The 16,354-nt window shown below is 45.3% G+C and overlaps 1 protein-coding gene across 5 annotated transcripts in view; it reads left to right on the top strand.

Annotated features, from left to right (window-relative positions):
• LOC128703002 (uncharacterized) overlaps nucleotides 1–16,354 on the top strand; it is an 805,350-nt gene that overhangs the window by 570,621 nt on the left and 218,375 nt on the right. For all 5 annotated transcript variants that reach the window (XM_053797525.2, XM_053797523.2, XM_053797522.2 and 2 more), the window contains exon 5: nucleotides 7,453–7,541. In XM_053797525.2, coding sequence (XP_053653500.2) covers nucleotides 7,453–7,541 — 89 coding nt within the window. The remainder of the gene's footprint in view (nucleotides 1–7,452; nucleotides 7,542–16,354) is intronic.

Below are 16,354 nucleotides of genomic sequence, written 5' to 3'. Positions count from 1 at the left end.
ATCATAACCATCTCCTACTCTCCAGTGTGGGGAAAGTAGAGAGAGGGGTCATAGCCCCCCTTTGAGCGGGGTCATCCCCCCTCGGGGGTTGGAGAAAATTTCTCCATATTCAGTATTTAGTGTGAACACTCAGTATATACCGATGAACATTCAGCATTTAGTTTGGCATTAGAATCAGTGGTGGTAGAACGTCCCGTATGATGCAACGTTGGTGGTAGAACGTCCTGTATGATGCAACGTTGGTGGTAGAAAGTCCCGTATGATGCAACGTTGGTGGTAGAACGTCCCGTATGATGCAACGTTGGTGGTAGAAAGTCCCGTATGATGCAACATTGGTGGTAGAACGTCCCGTATGATGCAACGTTGGTGGTAGAAAGTCCCGTATGATGCAACATTGGTGGTAGAACGTCCCGTATGATGCAACGTTGGTGGTAGAACGTCCCGTATGATGCAACATTGGTGGTAGAACGTCCCGTATGATGCAACGTTGGTGGTAGAAAGTCCCGTATGATGCAACGTTGGTGGTAGAACGTCCCGTATGATGCAACGTTGGTGGTAGAAAGTCCCGTATGATGCAACATTGGTGGTAGAACGTCCCGTATGATGCAACATTGGTGGTAGAACGTCCCGTATGATGCAACGTTGGTGGTAGAACGTCCCGTATGATGCAACATTGGTGGTAGAACGTCCCGTATGATGCAACATTGGTGGTAGAAAGTCCCGTATGATGCAACGTTGGTGGTAGAACGTCCCGTATGATGCAACGTTGGTGGTAGAACGTCCTGTATGATGCAACGTTGGTGGTAGAATGTCCTGTATGATGCAACGTTGGTGGTAGAAAGTCCTGTATGATGCAACGTTGGTGGTAGAACGTCCTGTATGATGCAACGTTGGTGGTAGAACGTCCTGTATGATGCAACGTTGGTGGTAGAACGTCCTGTATGATGCAACATTGGTGGTAGAACGTCCTGTATGATGCAACATTGGTGGTAGAACGTCCTGTATGATGCAACGTTGGTGGTAGAACGTCCTGTATGATGCAACGTTGGTGGTAGAACGTCCCGTATGACGCAACATTGATGGTAGAACGTCCCTTGTGGTGCAACATTTCTCTCAGCGTTGCAGTGTAACCACTGGGGGTGGGGGGGTCAAGATGGCAGTGTTGGTGGGTTGGTGTGGCAGTGTTGGTAGGTTGGCGTGGCAGTGTTGGTGGGTTGGTGTGGCAGTGTTGGTAGGTTGGCGTGGCAGTGTTGGTGGGTTGGTGTGGCAGTGTTGGTAGGTTGGCGTGGCAGTGTTGGTGGGTTGATGTGGCAGTGTTGGTAGGTTGGTGTGGCAGTGTTAGTGGGTTGGTGTGGCAGTGTTGGTAGGTTGGTGTGGCAGTGTTGGTGGGTTGGTGTGGCAGTGTTGGTAGGTTGGCGTGTCAGTGTTGGTGGGTTGATGTGGCAGTGTTGGTAGGTTGGTGTGGCAGTGTTGGTGGGTTGGTGTGGCAGTGTTGGTAGGTTGGTGTGGCAGTGTTGGTAGGTTGGTGTGGCAGTGTTGGTAGGTTGGCGTGGCAGTGTTGGTGGGTTGGTGTGGCAGTGTTGGTAGGTTGGCGTGGCAGTGTTGGTGGGTTGGTGTGGCAGTGTTGGTAGGTTGGTGTGGCAGTGTTGGTGGGTTGGTGTGGCACTGTTGATGGGTTGGTGTGGCAGTGTTGGTGGGTTGGTGTGGCAGTGTTGGTAGGTTGGTGTGGCAGTGTTGGTGGGTTGGTGTGGCACTGTTGATGGGTTGGTGTGGCAGTGTTGGTGGGTTGGCGTGGCAGTGTTGGTGGGTTGGCGTGGCAGTGTTGGTGGGTTGGTGTGGCAGTGTTGGTAGGTTGGCGTGGCAGTGTTGGTGGGTTGGTGTGGCAGTGTTGGTAGGTTGGTGTGGCAGTGTTGGTGGGTTGGTGTGGCAGTGTTGGTAGGTTGGTGTGGCAGTGTTGGTGGGTTGGTGTGGCAGTGTTGGTAGGTTGGTATGGCAGTGTTGGTAGGTTGGCGTGGCAGTGTTGGTGGGTTGGTGTGGCAGTGTTGGTAGGTTGGTGTGGCAGTGTTGGTGGGTTGGTGTGGCAGTGTTGGTAGGTTGGTGTGGCAGTGTTGGTGGATTGGTGTGGCACTGTTGATGGGTTGGTGTGGCAGTGTTGGTGGGTTGGCGTGGCAGTGTTGGTGGGTTGGTGTGGCAGTGTTGATGGGTTGGTGTGGCAGTGTTGGTGGGTTGGTGTGGCAGTGTTGGTGGGTTGGTGTTGCAGTGTTGGTGGGTTGGTGTGGCACTGTTGATGGGTTGGTGTGGCAGTGTTGATGGGTTGGTGTGGCAGTGTTGGTGGGTTGGTGTGGCACTGTTGGTGGGTTGGTGTGGCAGTGTTGGTGGGTTGGTGTGGCACTGTTGATAGGTTGGTGTGACACTCGTCTTTAAGGCAGCCAGCCAGTTGTCAGCGCAGCTGGCTGACAGCTTCCTCCCCCAAGGATCAAACCCCTCAAGGATTGGGGTTGAGGGTACCTTGGTGCTCTAAGAGGGCTCTGGATCCAAAGATATAGAGCTACTTTACTCTTGGATAAAACCACGTGTGACCCCTGCAATAATAATAATAATAATAATAATAATAATAATAATAATAATATATAATAATATAACAATAATAATTATAATATATAATTAATAATAATAATTATAATATATAATAATATAGCACTAATAATAATAATAATAATTATTATTATTATTATTATTATTATTATTATTATTATTATTATATAATTAGTAATAGTAATAGCAATAATACATAGTAATAATATATAATAATATATCAATAATATAACAAAAAATAATAATAATAATAATAATAATAATAATAATAATAATAATAATAATAATCCCTGAGTCTCAATAATTGTGGATATTTAATATTTACAGGGCAGACAGGCAGAGATTTGAGTGTTAACAGATTGGTGATTGCTCTCTGAGTGGCTTGAGATTGGCTTCTGATGGAGACATTGTGCTGCTGAAGTATTCCTGATGGGTCCCTGATGGGCGAGATTGTAAGCTGGCACCTGGCTCTGCCAGCTGGCTCTCTCATTTGGCCCCTTTTGAAACCTAGCTGTCTTATCTGGCCCTGTCATCTGGCCCTCTTAACTCAGTTACCTGACTCGCTTACATGGCTGTTACGTGGCCTTCTTACCTGGCTGTTACTTGGCCTTTTTACCTGGCTGTTACCTGGCCTTCTTACATGGCTGTTACCTGGCCTTCTTACATGGCTGTTACTTGATCTTCTTACCTGGCTGTTACCTAGCCTTCTTACATGGCTGTTATCTGACTCTTACATGGCTGTTACCTAGCCTTCTTACATGGCTGTTATCTGACTCTTACATGGCTGGTACCTAGCCTTCTTACATGGCTGTTATCTGACTCTTACATGGCTGTTACCTGGCCTTCTTGCATAGCAGTTACTTGGCCTTCTTACCTGGTTCAGTTACCTGGCTTTCTTACCTGACTCAGTTACCTGGTCCTCCTACCTGGCGCTCTTGCCTAACTCACTCACGTGATCCATATAACTAACCCTGTCATTTAGGGCTGTCATGTGGCCCTGTTGCCTAGAGCTACGTGGACCCCGTGTGTCACCCGGGCCACCACTTCGCCCATTGTGCCACTGGCACTGAGTGGAGGGAACCCTGGCTCTTGAGTGCCACTAGTGACTAAGGATATGGCCTACTCTTGAAGATCTCTCAGAGAGAAACATGGTTTCAATTATTTTTTATGTTTCTGCTTTAACAGTCTCCATCTTCAGTTAAGTTAAATTATTGTAATAATGTTGATAGAATTATCGACAATATGTTAGATAAAAGGAAACAAGTGCAACTATTGTGACATTTTATTGTGGCAACGTTTTGCTCTCCAGGAGCTTTGTCACATCGTTACGGCCTGACAGAGCTCCTGGAGAGCGAAACGTTGCCACAATATAATGCCACATTAATTGCACTCGTGCCGTGGAATTCCGTGTTCATCAAGAACTGCAAGAAGCCCCTATCGCGTGCCTTCAGCATTTTATGGAGAGGGAGCATGGACACAGGAGTCATCCCACACTCACTTAAAACAACAGACATAGCCCCACTCCACAAAGGTGGCAGTAAAGCAATTGCAAAGAACTACAGACCGATAGCACTAACATCCCATATCACAAAAATCTTTGAGAGGGTTCTAAGAAGCAAGATCGCCAACCACCTAGATACCCATCAGTTACACAACCCAGGGCAATAAGGGTTTAGAGCAGATTGCTCCTGCCTGTCCCAGCTACTGGACCACTATGACAAGGTCCTGGATGCTGTAGAGGATAAACAAAATACAGATGTAGTATACACAGACTTTGTAAAAGCTTTCGACAAGTGTGACCATGGTGTAATAGCACACAAAATGGGTGATAAAGGAATAACGGGAAAAGTTGGTAGATGGATCTATAACTTCCTGACAAACAGAACACAAAGAGTAACAGTAAACAGAGTAAAGTCCCAGGCAGCCACAAGGCACAGCACTCGCTCCCATTCTATTCCTCATCCTCATTTCTGACATAGACAGAGATGTAAGTCATAGCTCCGTGTCTTCCTTTGCGGGTGACACCTGGATCACCATGACAGTGACCTCCATCGAAGACACCACGAGACTCCAAGCGGACAACAACCAGATCTTCGAATGGGTCACTCAAAACAATATGAAGTTCAACGAGGAGAAATTTCAACTACTTATATATGGGAAACCTGAAGAAATTAAAAATGTGTCAGGGTATACCACAAATTCTAACCATACAATAGAGCGGAAAAGTAATGTGAAGGACCTGGGAGTGATAATGTCAGAGAATCTCGTCTTCAAAGACCACAACAATGTATCTACTTTATCCGCTAGGAAAATGATAGGATGGATAATGAGAACCTTCAAAACTAGGGACGCCAAGCCCATGATGATTCTCTTCAAATCGCTTGTGCTCTCTAGGCTGAAATACTGATGCACACTAACTTCCCTCTTCAAGGCTGGAGACATTGCAGACCTGGAGAGTGTACAAAGAACTTTCACGGCACACATAAGTACCATAAGTCACCTAAACTACTGGTAACGGTTGAAGGTCCTTGATCTGTATTCCCTGGAACGCAGGCGAGAGAGACACATGATAATATACACTCGGAAGGTCCTGGAGGAATTGCTACCAAACTTGCACACGAAAATCACTCCATATGAAAGCAAAAGACTCGGCAGGAGATGCAACATTCCCCCGATGAAAAGCAGGGGCGCCACGAGTACACTGAGAGATAACACAATAAATGTCCGGGGCCCAAGACTGTTCAATTGCCTCCCAGCATACATAAGGGGATTACCAATAGACCCCTGACTGTCTTCAAGAAGGCACTGGACAAGCACCTAAAGTCAGTACCTGACCAACTGGGCTGTGGTTCGTACGTCAGCTTGCGTGCGGCCAGCAGTAACAGCCTGGTTGATCAGACCCTGGTCCACCATGAGGTCTGGTCTCAGACCGGGCCGCGGGGGCGTTGACCCCCGAAACCCTCTCCAGGTAAACTCCAGGTGTCCTACCTAACAAGAAATATTGTAATTATTGCTTAACCTTGGATAACCCTGCGCTTCCACAAAAGTCAGTATGAATATTTAACCAAACCCGGTGCCACACCGAGAGTCCCGGTGCCACACCGAGAGTCCCGGTGCCACACTAGGAGTCCCGGTGCCACACCAGGAGTCCCGGTGCCACACCGAGAGTCCCGGTGCCACACCAGGAGTCCCGGTGCCACACCAGGAGTCCCGGTGCCACACCAGGAGTCCCGGTGCCACACCAGGAGTCCCGGTGCCACACCAAGAGTCCCGGTGCCACACCAAGAGTCCCGGTGCCACACCAGGAGTCCCGGTGCCACACCAGGAGTCCCGGTGGATCAAAGCTTGTTCCCGGTGCCAACCAGGTTTTTCCCGGTCTACACTTTAGTACACCAGGAAACCGAGAGTCCCGCTGTAGCAGTACAGAGTAGTCCCGGTGCCCCCGTACCCAAGAGTCCCGGGGGACGCGTCCCGGTGCAGGGTCCCGGTGCCACACTGCCGCGGATACACGAACACTGCACACCAGAGTATCAAAGCGAACCCTACCTTTACATAAGTACAGTCGTACCCGCGGGGGGCGCGTTTGCCGCGGATACGAAACTTAATAACGATACATAAATCCGTTTACATGTTATGAAGTTTATTTGATAAATTACGCACAAGTGGATAATTATCTCTGCACTGCTGGGAAACACATGACGGCTTAGACTCTGGAGATGTTGTACTTCCAGTTATTATTAAGCAAAATTAATGGTTATTTTCGGGCTACGGTATACAGTGGATAACTGAAATAGCAAATACCGTACCCACGGATACGGGAGTCCTACTGTATTCGACTTAGGGAGCCTGTTGCGCAGCCTGTTGCGCAGCCTGTTGCGCAGCCTGTTGCGCAGGCTGTTGCGCAGCCTGTTGCGCAGCCTGTTGCGCAGGCAGTTGCGCAGGCTGTTGCGCAGGCTGTTGCGCAGGCAGTTGCGCAGGCAGTTGCGCAGGCTGTTGCGCAGCCTGTTGTGCAGCCTGTTGCGCAGTCTGTTGCGCAGGCTGTTGCGCAGGCTGTTGCGCAGGCTGTTGCGCAGGCTGTTGCGCAGCCTGTTGCGCAGCCTGTTGTGCAGCCTGTTGCGCAGGCTGTTGCGCAGGCTGTTGCTCAGGCTGTTGCGCAGGCGGAAGTTATGGGTAATAAAGACACCCAAGTGATGCGTATGTGTTATACATTATGTACAGTCTATTACATATATAATGTACACAGGTTTATTGTATCTTCTTCTATATGGTCAGTAAAATGTTCTCTAAATGGGATATAAAAACCGTGAAAACTGTATGTGAAGATAACTGATTCATGTTGTCTTATCTTTGTAGAAGCTTTAAGATAACTGATTCATGTTATCTTATCTTTGTAGAAGCATTAAGATAACTGATTCATGTTGTCTTATCTTTGTAGAAGCTTTAAGATAACTGATTCATGTTGTCTTATCTTTGTAGAAGCATTAAGATAACTGATTCATGTTATCTTATCTTTGTAGAAGCATTAAGATAACTGATTCATGTTATCTTATCTTTGTAGAAGCATTAAGATAACTGATTCATGTTGTCTTATCTTTGTAGAAGCTTTAAGATAACTGATTCATGTTATCTTATCTTTGGTCTTATCTTTGTAGAAGCTTTAAGATAACTGATTCATGTTGTCTTATCTTTGTAGAAGCTTTAAGATAACTGATTCATGTTGTCTTATCTTTGTAGAAGCTTTAAGATAACTGATTCATGTTGTCTTATCATTGTAGAAGCTTTAAGATAACTGATTCATATTATCTTGTCATTGTAGAAGATTTAAGATAACTTATTCTTGTTATCTTGTCATTGCAGAAGCGCTAGATGGGAGTAAAGAAAATATTTCCCCTGGTGAGAAGATGGGAGGCAGGAGCCAGCCCCCAGTACCCACCATGACTTACACGGTAAGTGTATGTGCTACCCACTGTAACCTACGTAGGTGGTATGTATTATCCACTGTGACATATACAGTAAGTGTAGTGGTACCAGTTGTGACCTATATGGTAAGTGTAAGTGCTACCCATTGTAACCTATACGGTAAGTGTAGGTGTATGTGTATCTGCTGCCTAGTGTGGCTTATACGGTAAGTGTATGTGCTAACCTATACAGTAGATGTATGTGCTAACCTATACAGTAGATGTATGTGCTAACCTATACAATAAATGTATGCGCTAACCTATACAGTAGATGTATGTGCTAACCTATACAGTAGATGTATGTGCTAACCTATACAATAAATGTATGTGCTAACCTATACAGTAGATGTATGTGCTAACCTATACAGTAAGTGTATGTGCTAACCTGTACAGTAAGTGTATGTGCTAACCTATACAGTAACTGTATGTGCTAACTTATACAATAAATACACAAATAACCAGCACATAGAAGAGAGGAGCTTACGACGACGTTTCGGTCCGATTTGGACCATTTACAGAGTCACACTAACGAGACGCACGAACGAACGAATGTTCAGGTAAGATCCCAAATGGGATGAGTGGGGAAGACGGGACAGACGAAGAATAGTGCTGGAGAGGAGTGTTCTTAGTCGTAGAAATAGAGCCAGGGCTTAACCCAGCAGCGAAGGCGATCGTGGGACAGATATTGAGAAGAGAAATTCAGGCTCTTCTGTTGGGACTCCGGTGGGGTGAGCGGGGAGGAAGGGACATGCGACGTTTAGCGCTAGAGAGGAGTGTAGAACTGAGCCATTTCTTAACCCAAAAGCTAAGGCGAACGTGGGTCAGAGAATGAACAGCTCAAGGTACCTGTCAGAGAATCCAAGGTTATTTGTAAATAGGGTTAGGAGCAGGATCATGCAAGGAGTAGAAAAGGTTGTGTTGGTTTGTGGGTCTGCGAATGTCTTCGTCAAGGAGAGAGGCCCAGTAGTCATGTCGTGTCTCAAGTTTGTCTATCTGCCTGTCACTGAGCGTCTTCCAGTACAGATTCAGCGCAGGGATGTCTAATTGGGCATGGAGAGACTCGCTTGTGGCGAAGTCCTCCCATCTGACATCAAGCACCCAGCGCAGCGCCTTGTTCTGGACACACTGCAGTTTAAGTAAGTTTGTTTTTGCTGCAAGAGAGAGGGCTAGAGGAGAGTAAGTTATAAGAGGACGTATTAGGGATTTGTAGTGGTGTAGTCTGGTGCGTTGAGAGGCATGTTTCAGCTTGTAGAGGCCCGCAAGGGCCTTACTAGCTATTGCATGCCTTGAGTGAATGTGTCCGTGTAAGCGTAGAAGGTAGTCAAGATTAACGCCAAGAACAGTGACAGATTGTGTGATGGGGATGTAAGTGCGGGTGTCAGCTGTTCTGAGCTCGACAGGAAATGGAGGATCACGTTTCCTGTAGTTAAAATATGTGATGCTGGATTTAGCTGCATTGGTTTTGATCCTCAATTTTTGTTCCCAGATGGCTATCCTGTCGACCTCATTTCGTGATTTGTGTGTGAGTGAATCTATATTGGCATGAGTGATAAGTTGTGTAATGTCGTCTGCATAGGCTAGTGGGATGGAGTTCTGGTATACAGGTGTTGGAATGTCGTTAGTGTATAAAATGTAGAGGGTAGGGGAGAGGACAGATCCCTGGGGTACTTCAGCCTTTAGTGTGGAGTAGTCAGAGTAACAGCCTTGGAATTTGATTCTCATGGTACGGCTGTCTAGGAAGTTGCAGAGGAGTTTACGAGTAGTGAGAGGCAGGTTAAAGTTAGTGCAGAGTTTGTACTTGAGCCCTTCGTGCCAGACAGTGTCAAAAGCTTTTTCAACGTCTTTTGCAACCAGAGCTGTCCTGTTTCTTTGTTTTGTGTTTATGTGGATGTAGTTGAGAATGATGTTAATGGCATCCTGTGTGGATCTGTGTGTTCTGAAGCCAAACTGGCCAACAGAAAGTAGAGAGTTGTGTTCCAGGTATCTGCGAAGGCGATGGTTGATGAGTTTTTCAAAGAATTTTCCTGAAAACGAGACGTAGAGCAGGACGGGTATATATAGGCAGGAAGAGGTAGTGGTAGTAGTAGTAGTAGTAATGGTGGTGGTGGTAGTGGTAGTAGTAGTGGCGGAGATGAAAGGAAGAAGTAATGGGGAAGTAAGGAGGAAGAGCCAGTCAAATACAAAGAAAGGGGAGCACTGCAAGGGAGCTAGGTGCCCACAGAGGGAGAGCAAGAACACAGAGGAGGGGGGAGGAGAAATAATGAAATAAATAATGAAGGAACAGAAACACAAGACAGAAGAAAAACAACCCAGAAGAGAAAAAAGGAAAGAGGAAAGAGAAAAAGGGAGAAGAAAAAGGAGGAATCAGGTTAAGTCACGGGTGTTCTGAAGTTTGGAGCATTTTACAATGTAGTGGGAGAGGAAGGCATCTACAGAGACGAAGCCAGGACTAAGATTCATACAAGGAAAGTTGTGTATTAGAGAGGATTCAACTAGACGGCGACTGTTAAAGTTGGAAGTAGGGAAGACAGTTTTAGCAGAAGACTCGTCAATAGGATGGCTATGATCTCTGACGTGACAGAAAAGAGCATTGTTAGTGTCGGCAAGCCTAACACTATTTTTGTGCTCCCTAAGTCTGTCAGAAAGAGATCGGCCAGTTTCTCCAAAGTATTGAAGAGGACAGGAGGAGCAAGAAATAGAGTAGACATCAGGAACATCTGTAGAGGGAGGAGAGGTATGAACGAGATTAGTGCGAAGAGTGTTAGTCTGGCGGAAAGTAAGTTTGATGTCTAAGGGACGGAGAGAATTGTTGAGATTAGAAAGACCGGAAATGTAGAGAAGGCAGAGGACAGAAGAGTTCCTAAGAGTAGAGAGTTGGGAAGAGAAGAAATTACGTTTAACACGTGAGAAGGCAGAGTCTATGAAATGGGAAGGGTAGCTGTTACAAAAAACGCGATTTCTAATAAGCATAGAGATCTCCAGTGAATACTAGAAAGGACTGCCCTTCTAGCATCCAGCCTGTTACTGGGTTTTCGTAACAATTAGTCAGTATCCTGGTCCAATTATCCATTAGAATTCAATAAGAATCAATAGTGCTTCAGGATTACAACTGGTAGGCTACTAACTAAAGAAATTAAAATTTAATAAGCTTATTAATAATAAAATTGTCAAGGCGTATATTATCAAATTAAATTAATGTAATGAACATAATCAAAATAATTACTTCTCTCGTGTTCAGTAGTATTGTGCTGAAGGCACATATCACATCTATATGTCTTTTAAGTACTGTCTGGTATATTAACATATAATAACAATACAAATATATACAAGTACGTTTGTGTGTGTGTGTATGTGTGTAAGTGCTCTAAGTAGTTCGCTATGTCTCACGACTCGACTAGACTTAAACCAGTGACAAAGTCCTTACATCAACTAACTTCTTGACCAACCTGGCAATCAGAACAGCTTGCTTGAACAATAAAACGACTGATAAGCCAAACAGTAATATAACAAGCAACAGTGACACAGAATCAGGAACAAGGAGATAATATAACGACACTAAGTAGGGACCATCAGCAGATCCTCCACAAAAGTCACACAACTCCCATACTACTGAATCTAAGTTCAGCATAAGAAAATCCCCGACTGTGACGGTACACAGATACCAGTACAAATTAGGTCAGAAGCTACAGCTCAGGACCTGAGTTTCTTAGAGTGTCTATGTGACACACAACCTCAGTACAACATCGAAAATCACTAAATCTAGGCTATGTTCTGTGAACAAAGTTCCACAGAACCAACAAGAAAACGACAGAGACGATCTTCCAACAAGGGCCCACAAGAGAGAGGAGTGTGGGGCATCTTGCCAGGAGAACGTCCAACTGACCAGAGAGTCAGCCAGCCCAGGTAGACTACTCCAGGCGAGGTGTGAACATCCTCCCCCCTTTGATCACGTGACTCCGTGCTGCTGCTGCTGCCCAGCAACACCGAGAAGCCGGCAGGGAAACGAACAACGAGCGGGGCAATAATTTCAGTAGTTAGACAATCAAGACTTGAACTATGAGCACATAATATATGAATGTTACATCCTACCTAACAATATAACTAAGTCAAATAATAATATAAAGCAATATATTTACGATTTAGCTATTATCGCAAATATAAGCAATATAAAATTGTGACCCATTCAGGGGTCGCAATATAGTCAAGACGGGAAAACGAATTATGAAGAGTGGAAATTTCTGCTGGAAAGAACTGAGGATCACAGATGCAGAGAGCATGGAGATAGATGGAGATAAGAACACTTTTCTTGACAGGGGAAGCATGATAGGAAAAGTAGTGAGTGTACATGACACTGTGCATTGGTTTGCGGTAAACGGAAAAGGAAAAACCTGTATCTGAGTGGTGGATATGGACATCAAGGAAAGGAAGCAAGGAATTAGATTCCCATTCAGCTTTAAACTTAATGGAAGGGGCAAGATTATTAAGAGCATCTAGAAATGGTTGGAAGAGACTAGAGTCATGAGGCCTCAGAGCAAAGACGTCATCAACATAGCAGAGCCAAAGTGAAGGGCGCACATCGTTGGTAGGAAGAAGAACAGTCTCGAAGTATTCCATGTAAAGATTAGCAAGGACAGGAGACAGAGGAGAGCCCATAGCCACACCGAAGGTTTGAGAATATTTACCTTGGAAGGAAAAGGAATTAGAGTCCACACAGAGGCGGATAAGATCAAGAAAGACATCAATAGGTACAGGGAGATGAAGAAACTCTTCATGGGCCTTCTCTCTAAGAAAATCAAGAACATCATCAAGAGGGACATTGGTGAAGAGGGACTCAACGTCAAGACTAAGCATCTTACAGGTCGGGAGAGAGCGAACCCGTTCAATGAAGTCTTGAGAGTGACGGAGGTGGGCAGGAGAAAAAGTACCAAGAAAGGGAGTGAGAGCTTTGGCCAGCCAAGAAGCAAGAGAATAAGAGACAGAACCTCTAGAGGATGTGATAGGACGAAGAGGAATATCAGGTTTGTGAGTTTTGGGAAGGCCATAGAAATAGGGAAGAGAGGGACAGATGACACGAAACCGTTAAACAAGATCAAAGTCAGGAGGACAGAGGTTGGACAGAGTCCTTAGTTTCTTGTTAAAAATTCTCTTGATGCGATCAAGAGGGTTGGAAACGAGAGGAGTGTAGGTACGTAAGTCAGAGAGCAAGACATCAGCTTTACGGAGGTAATCCTCGCGATCAAGGATAACTACCGAATTACCTTTGTCAGAAGATAGTATGACAATGTTAGTGTTAGATTTAAGAGAAGAAAGAGCAAGTTGGTAACGGCGTGGAAGGTGGTGGTTCTTAGAAAACAGACTGTCAAGAGCAGGAAAGAGAGCGCCACGAAAAGTGGACAAGTTAGGAAGATTACGGGAGCGAGACTGACGAAAAGAATCAAAAGAGGCAATCAGGGCAATACCTTCGCGAGGGGCAGGTGAAGTGGCAAAGGAAAGACCAAAACCAAGAAGTTCAAGCTCATACTGAGAGAGTGAGACAGAAGACCAGTTAGTAACACAGTCAGTGAGGGAGAATTTAGACCAAGGGCTAGCTGAGATGAAACGTTGAAGTTTATTCTGTAGTTTAGAAGAATGAAGTTGCGTATTCAGACGAGCAGTGTCAAAAGCAATGATAGAGAGAAGGTTACAGAGATCTTGTGGTAGAGCCGCAAAGAGAGCGCGTTGACCTAAACATCGTCATAAGCTCCTCTCTTCTATGCGCGGGTTATTTGTGTATCGTTCCAGTCACGGTATTGTGCCTTTTTGTTATTTATACAGTAGATGTATGTGCTAACCTGGTTTAGAAAGACACGTAAGCAAACACTATAACATATTTATTAGAAAACGTTTCGGTCCTGGGACCTTGATCACATCTAACATACAGAGGTAGAAAGACATTATATATATAGGCGGAGAGTGAGGTGTGACGCACGTGACCTGAGGAATGTCATAAGAACATAAGAATGGAGGAACACTGTAGAAGGCCTACTGGCCCATGCGAGGCATTTGATGAACTGGAATGAGGCACAACTCGTTCTCACCGAACCAGACCTCAGACGCCGACGGTGCCTAGAAGCCTCACTAATCGCCGTCACCGACACTATAGAACGCAACACTGGAAACTACAAAATTTCAAAAACATTGGCATACATGATACTTAAGCAGCACCAACCCAACAACACAGGAGTCACATGATTTCATCGTCTACCCGTCCTCATCATAGGTAGAGGTTGTTTTGATAAGGACCTGCCTCGCATGGGCCAGTAGGCCTTCTACAGTGTTCCTCCATTCTTATGTTCTTATGACATTCCTCAGGTCACGTGCGTCACACCTCACTCTCCGCCTATATATATATAATGTCTTTCTACCTCTGTATGTTAGAAGTGATCAAGGTCCCAGGACCGAAACGTTTTCTAATAAATATGTTATAGTGTTTGCTTACGTGTCTTTCTAAACCAACTTGTCGGTATTTTATTACCAAGGTTTATACCATGTGCTAACCTATATAGTAAGTTTATGTGCTAACATATACGTTAAGTGTATGTGGGAACCTATACAGTGAATGTATGTGCTACCTTATACAGTAGATGTATGTGCTACCTTATACAGTAGATGTATGTGCTGCCCACCATGACCTATGTACCGGAGTACTTAGCAGCTACCTCCTGTACCTACATCTTGGATCATGTTGAAAATGGTGTAAAATACCGACAAGTTGATGATTACGACACGTACAGCAGACTTCTTCAGTCAGATACAGAGGCAGCAGGTGTAGTAGTGAAATGGAGGTGTAATCAGTCCCTCAACCTTGGAGAAAAAGTATTTGAGGTAGTCAGTCCCTCAGCCTGGAGAAGAGTTCAGCTGCATGGTCTGGAAGAACATCGTTCCAGACCATGGAGCCTCCAGGCTGAGGGACTGACCACTTCAAAACTGCGTCTTCAAGGGCGATAAACTGATTACATTTTCACATCTCTACTGCTTCTGCTAACTCTTTTGTACTCGACTGAAGTAGCCTACCGTGTAGGTGAAACGTTTCGGAATAAAGGTACCTAACTGTTATAAAGACCAGCTTGGGCCGATGTAGGGAATGGTGATTTGGGCTTATTTACTCAGTACCAGATCAAGTATTTCAGGCTCTCTTCTAGAACACTGCAGTAGGCCTACTGGCCCATACTAGGCAAGTCCTTCTCAAACCCAAACCCACTTGACAAAAACATATGGGACATTGCCAACAATATTCCTTAATATGAATATAATACCAAAGTCAAAATGGGAACTAAAACCCGAGCGCTTTCGTGTGCTTAAACACACATCTTCAGAGGAATAGGAAGAAGAGGCATATACGTGCTTCTGTTGCCTCTTCACAACACTGAGGTGTGGAGGGAGAAACAGGTGAGTGTGGCCTGGCGCACCTGAGACTCCTCACTCTTTTGTTTATATGGTGAGATGACGTCACTCCTGGTATTGATCTAGTTGGCAAGTGATGACTTCTCCCTACCTCCCTCTCTACATATCTCCCTTCCCCCCTTCCTTCCTCCCTTTATCCCACCTTTCCTACCTCCCTCCCTCTCTACCTCTCTCCCTCCCTTCCATCCTCCTTCCCTCCCTGAAATCAACTAGTTCTTGTTAGGTAAAAGGACACATGTACAGCTAATGCGACATTTTTATTGTGGCAGCGTTTCGCTCCTCAGGAGCTTATCAAGTCGTTACAGACAATACGAAGTCACAGACGGCTTGACAAAGCTCCTGAAGAGCGAAACGTTGCCACAATAAAATGTCGCTTTAGTTGCACTTGTGGTCTTTTACTTAACATATTGAAGATTGAGACACTTATGCAGCATATGGGAATCTTTATTCAGGAAACGTTTCGCCACACAGTGGCTTAATCAGTCAAATACAAAGAGGAAGGCGTAAGGAGAGGAGGAGTATGAGGTAATCAGTCCCTCAGCCTGGAGTCGATGTGTTCAGTCCATCAATCTTGTAGAATGTACAGCATAGGGCCGTAGACGTGGCTTATATACTGTAGTGAGGTGAGGTGAAGCAGGCGGAGGCGGGGTCATAGTGGTACCATCCACTAGTCGAAGTAGGTCTTCGTCCAAAGGTTGAATAAGTGTTGAAGAATTCTTTGTAACAAGATCCCATGATGCTGCAGTGTCTGACAGTTGTGATGAACTTCGACTAGTGGATGGTACCACTATGACCCCGCCTCCGCCTGCTTCACCTCACCTCACTACAGTATATAAGCAGTGAAGATTAAGACACATGTGCAGCAGTTGGGTGTCTTTGTTGATGAAACGTTTCGCCTACACGGTAGACTTCTTCAGTCAAATACAGAGGCAGCAGTAGTAATCGGTCCATCAGCCTTGGAGAGAAAGTATTTGAGGTGGTCAGTCCCTCAGCCTGAAGACGAGTTCTACTCCATGGAACTCCAGGCTGAGGGACTGACCACCTCAAATACTTTTTCTCCAAGGTTGATGGACCGATTACTACTGCTGTCTCTGTATTTGACTGAAGAATCCTACTGTTCTGTTCTGCTGTAGATTCGCCGGTAAAATCGCCCGGCCAGGGACTCTTCCAAGAGGTGGCTCGGCCTTGGCTCCCTGTCGAGGGAGTGTCTCAGACCAATGTCTGCCCTGGATGACTACTGAGATATTAGATAATATGAAATTCAGAGACCAGCTGCTAAAAAGATTTAAAGAAAACAGACAGGATATTGCAGCACTAAATGAATTCCAAAGGGTGAGGAACAGAGTACAGAGGCTTAT

Source organism: Cherax quadricarinatus, chromosome 86, assembly GCF_038502225.1.
Source record: "Cherax quadricarinatus isolate ZL_2023a chromosome 86, ASM3850222v1, whole genome shotgun sequence".
Taxonomy (NCBI): Eukaryota; Metazoa; Arthropoda; class Malacostraca; order Decapoda; family Parastacidae; genus Cherax; species Cherax quadricarinatus.
This window is presented reverse-complemented; position numbering and strand designations above follow the sequence as displayed.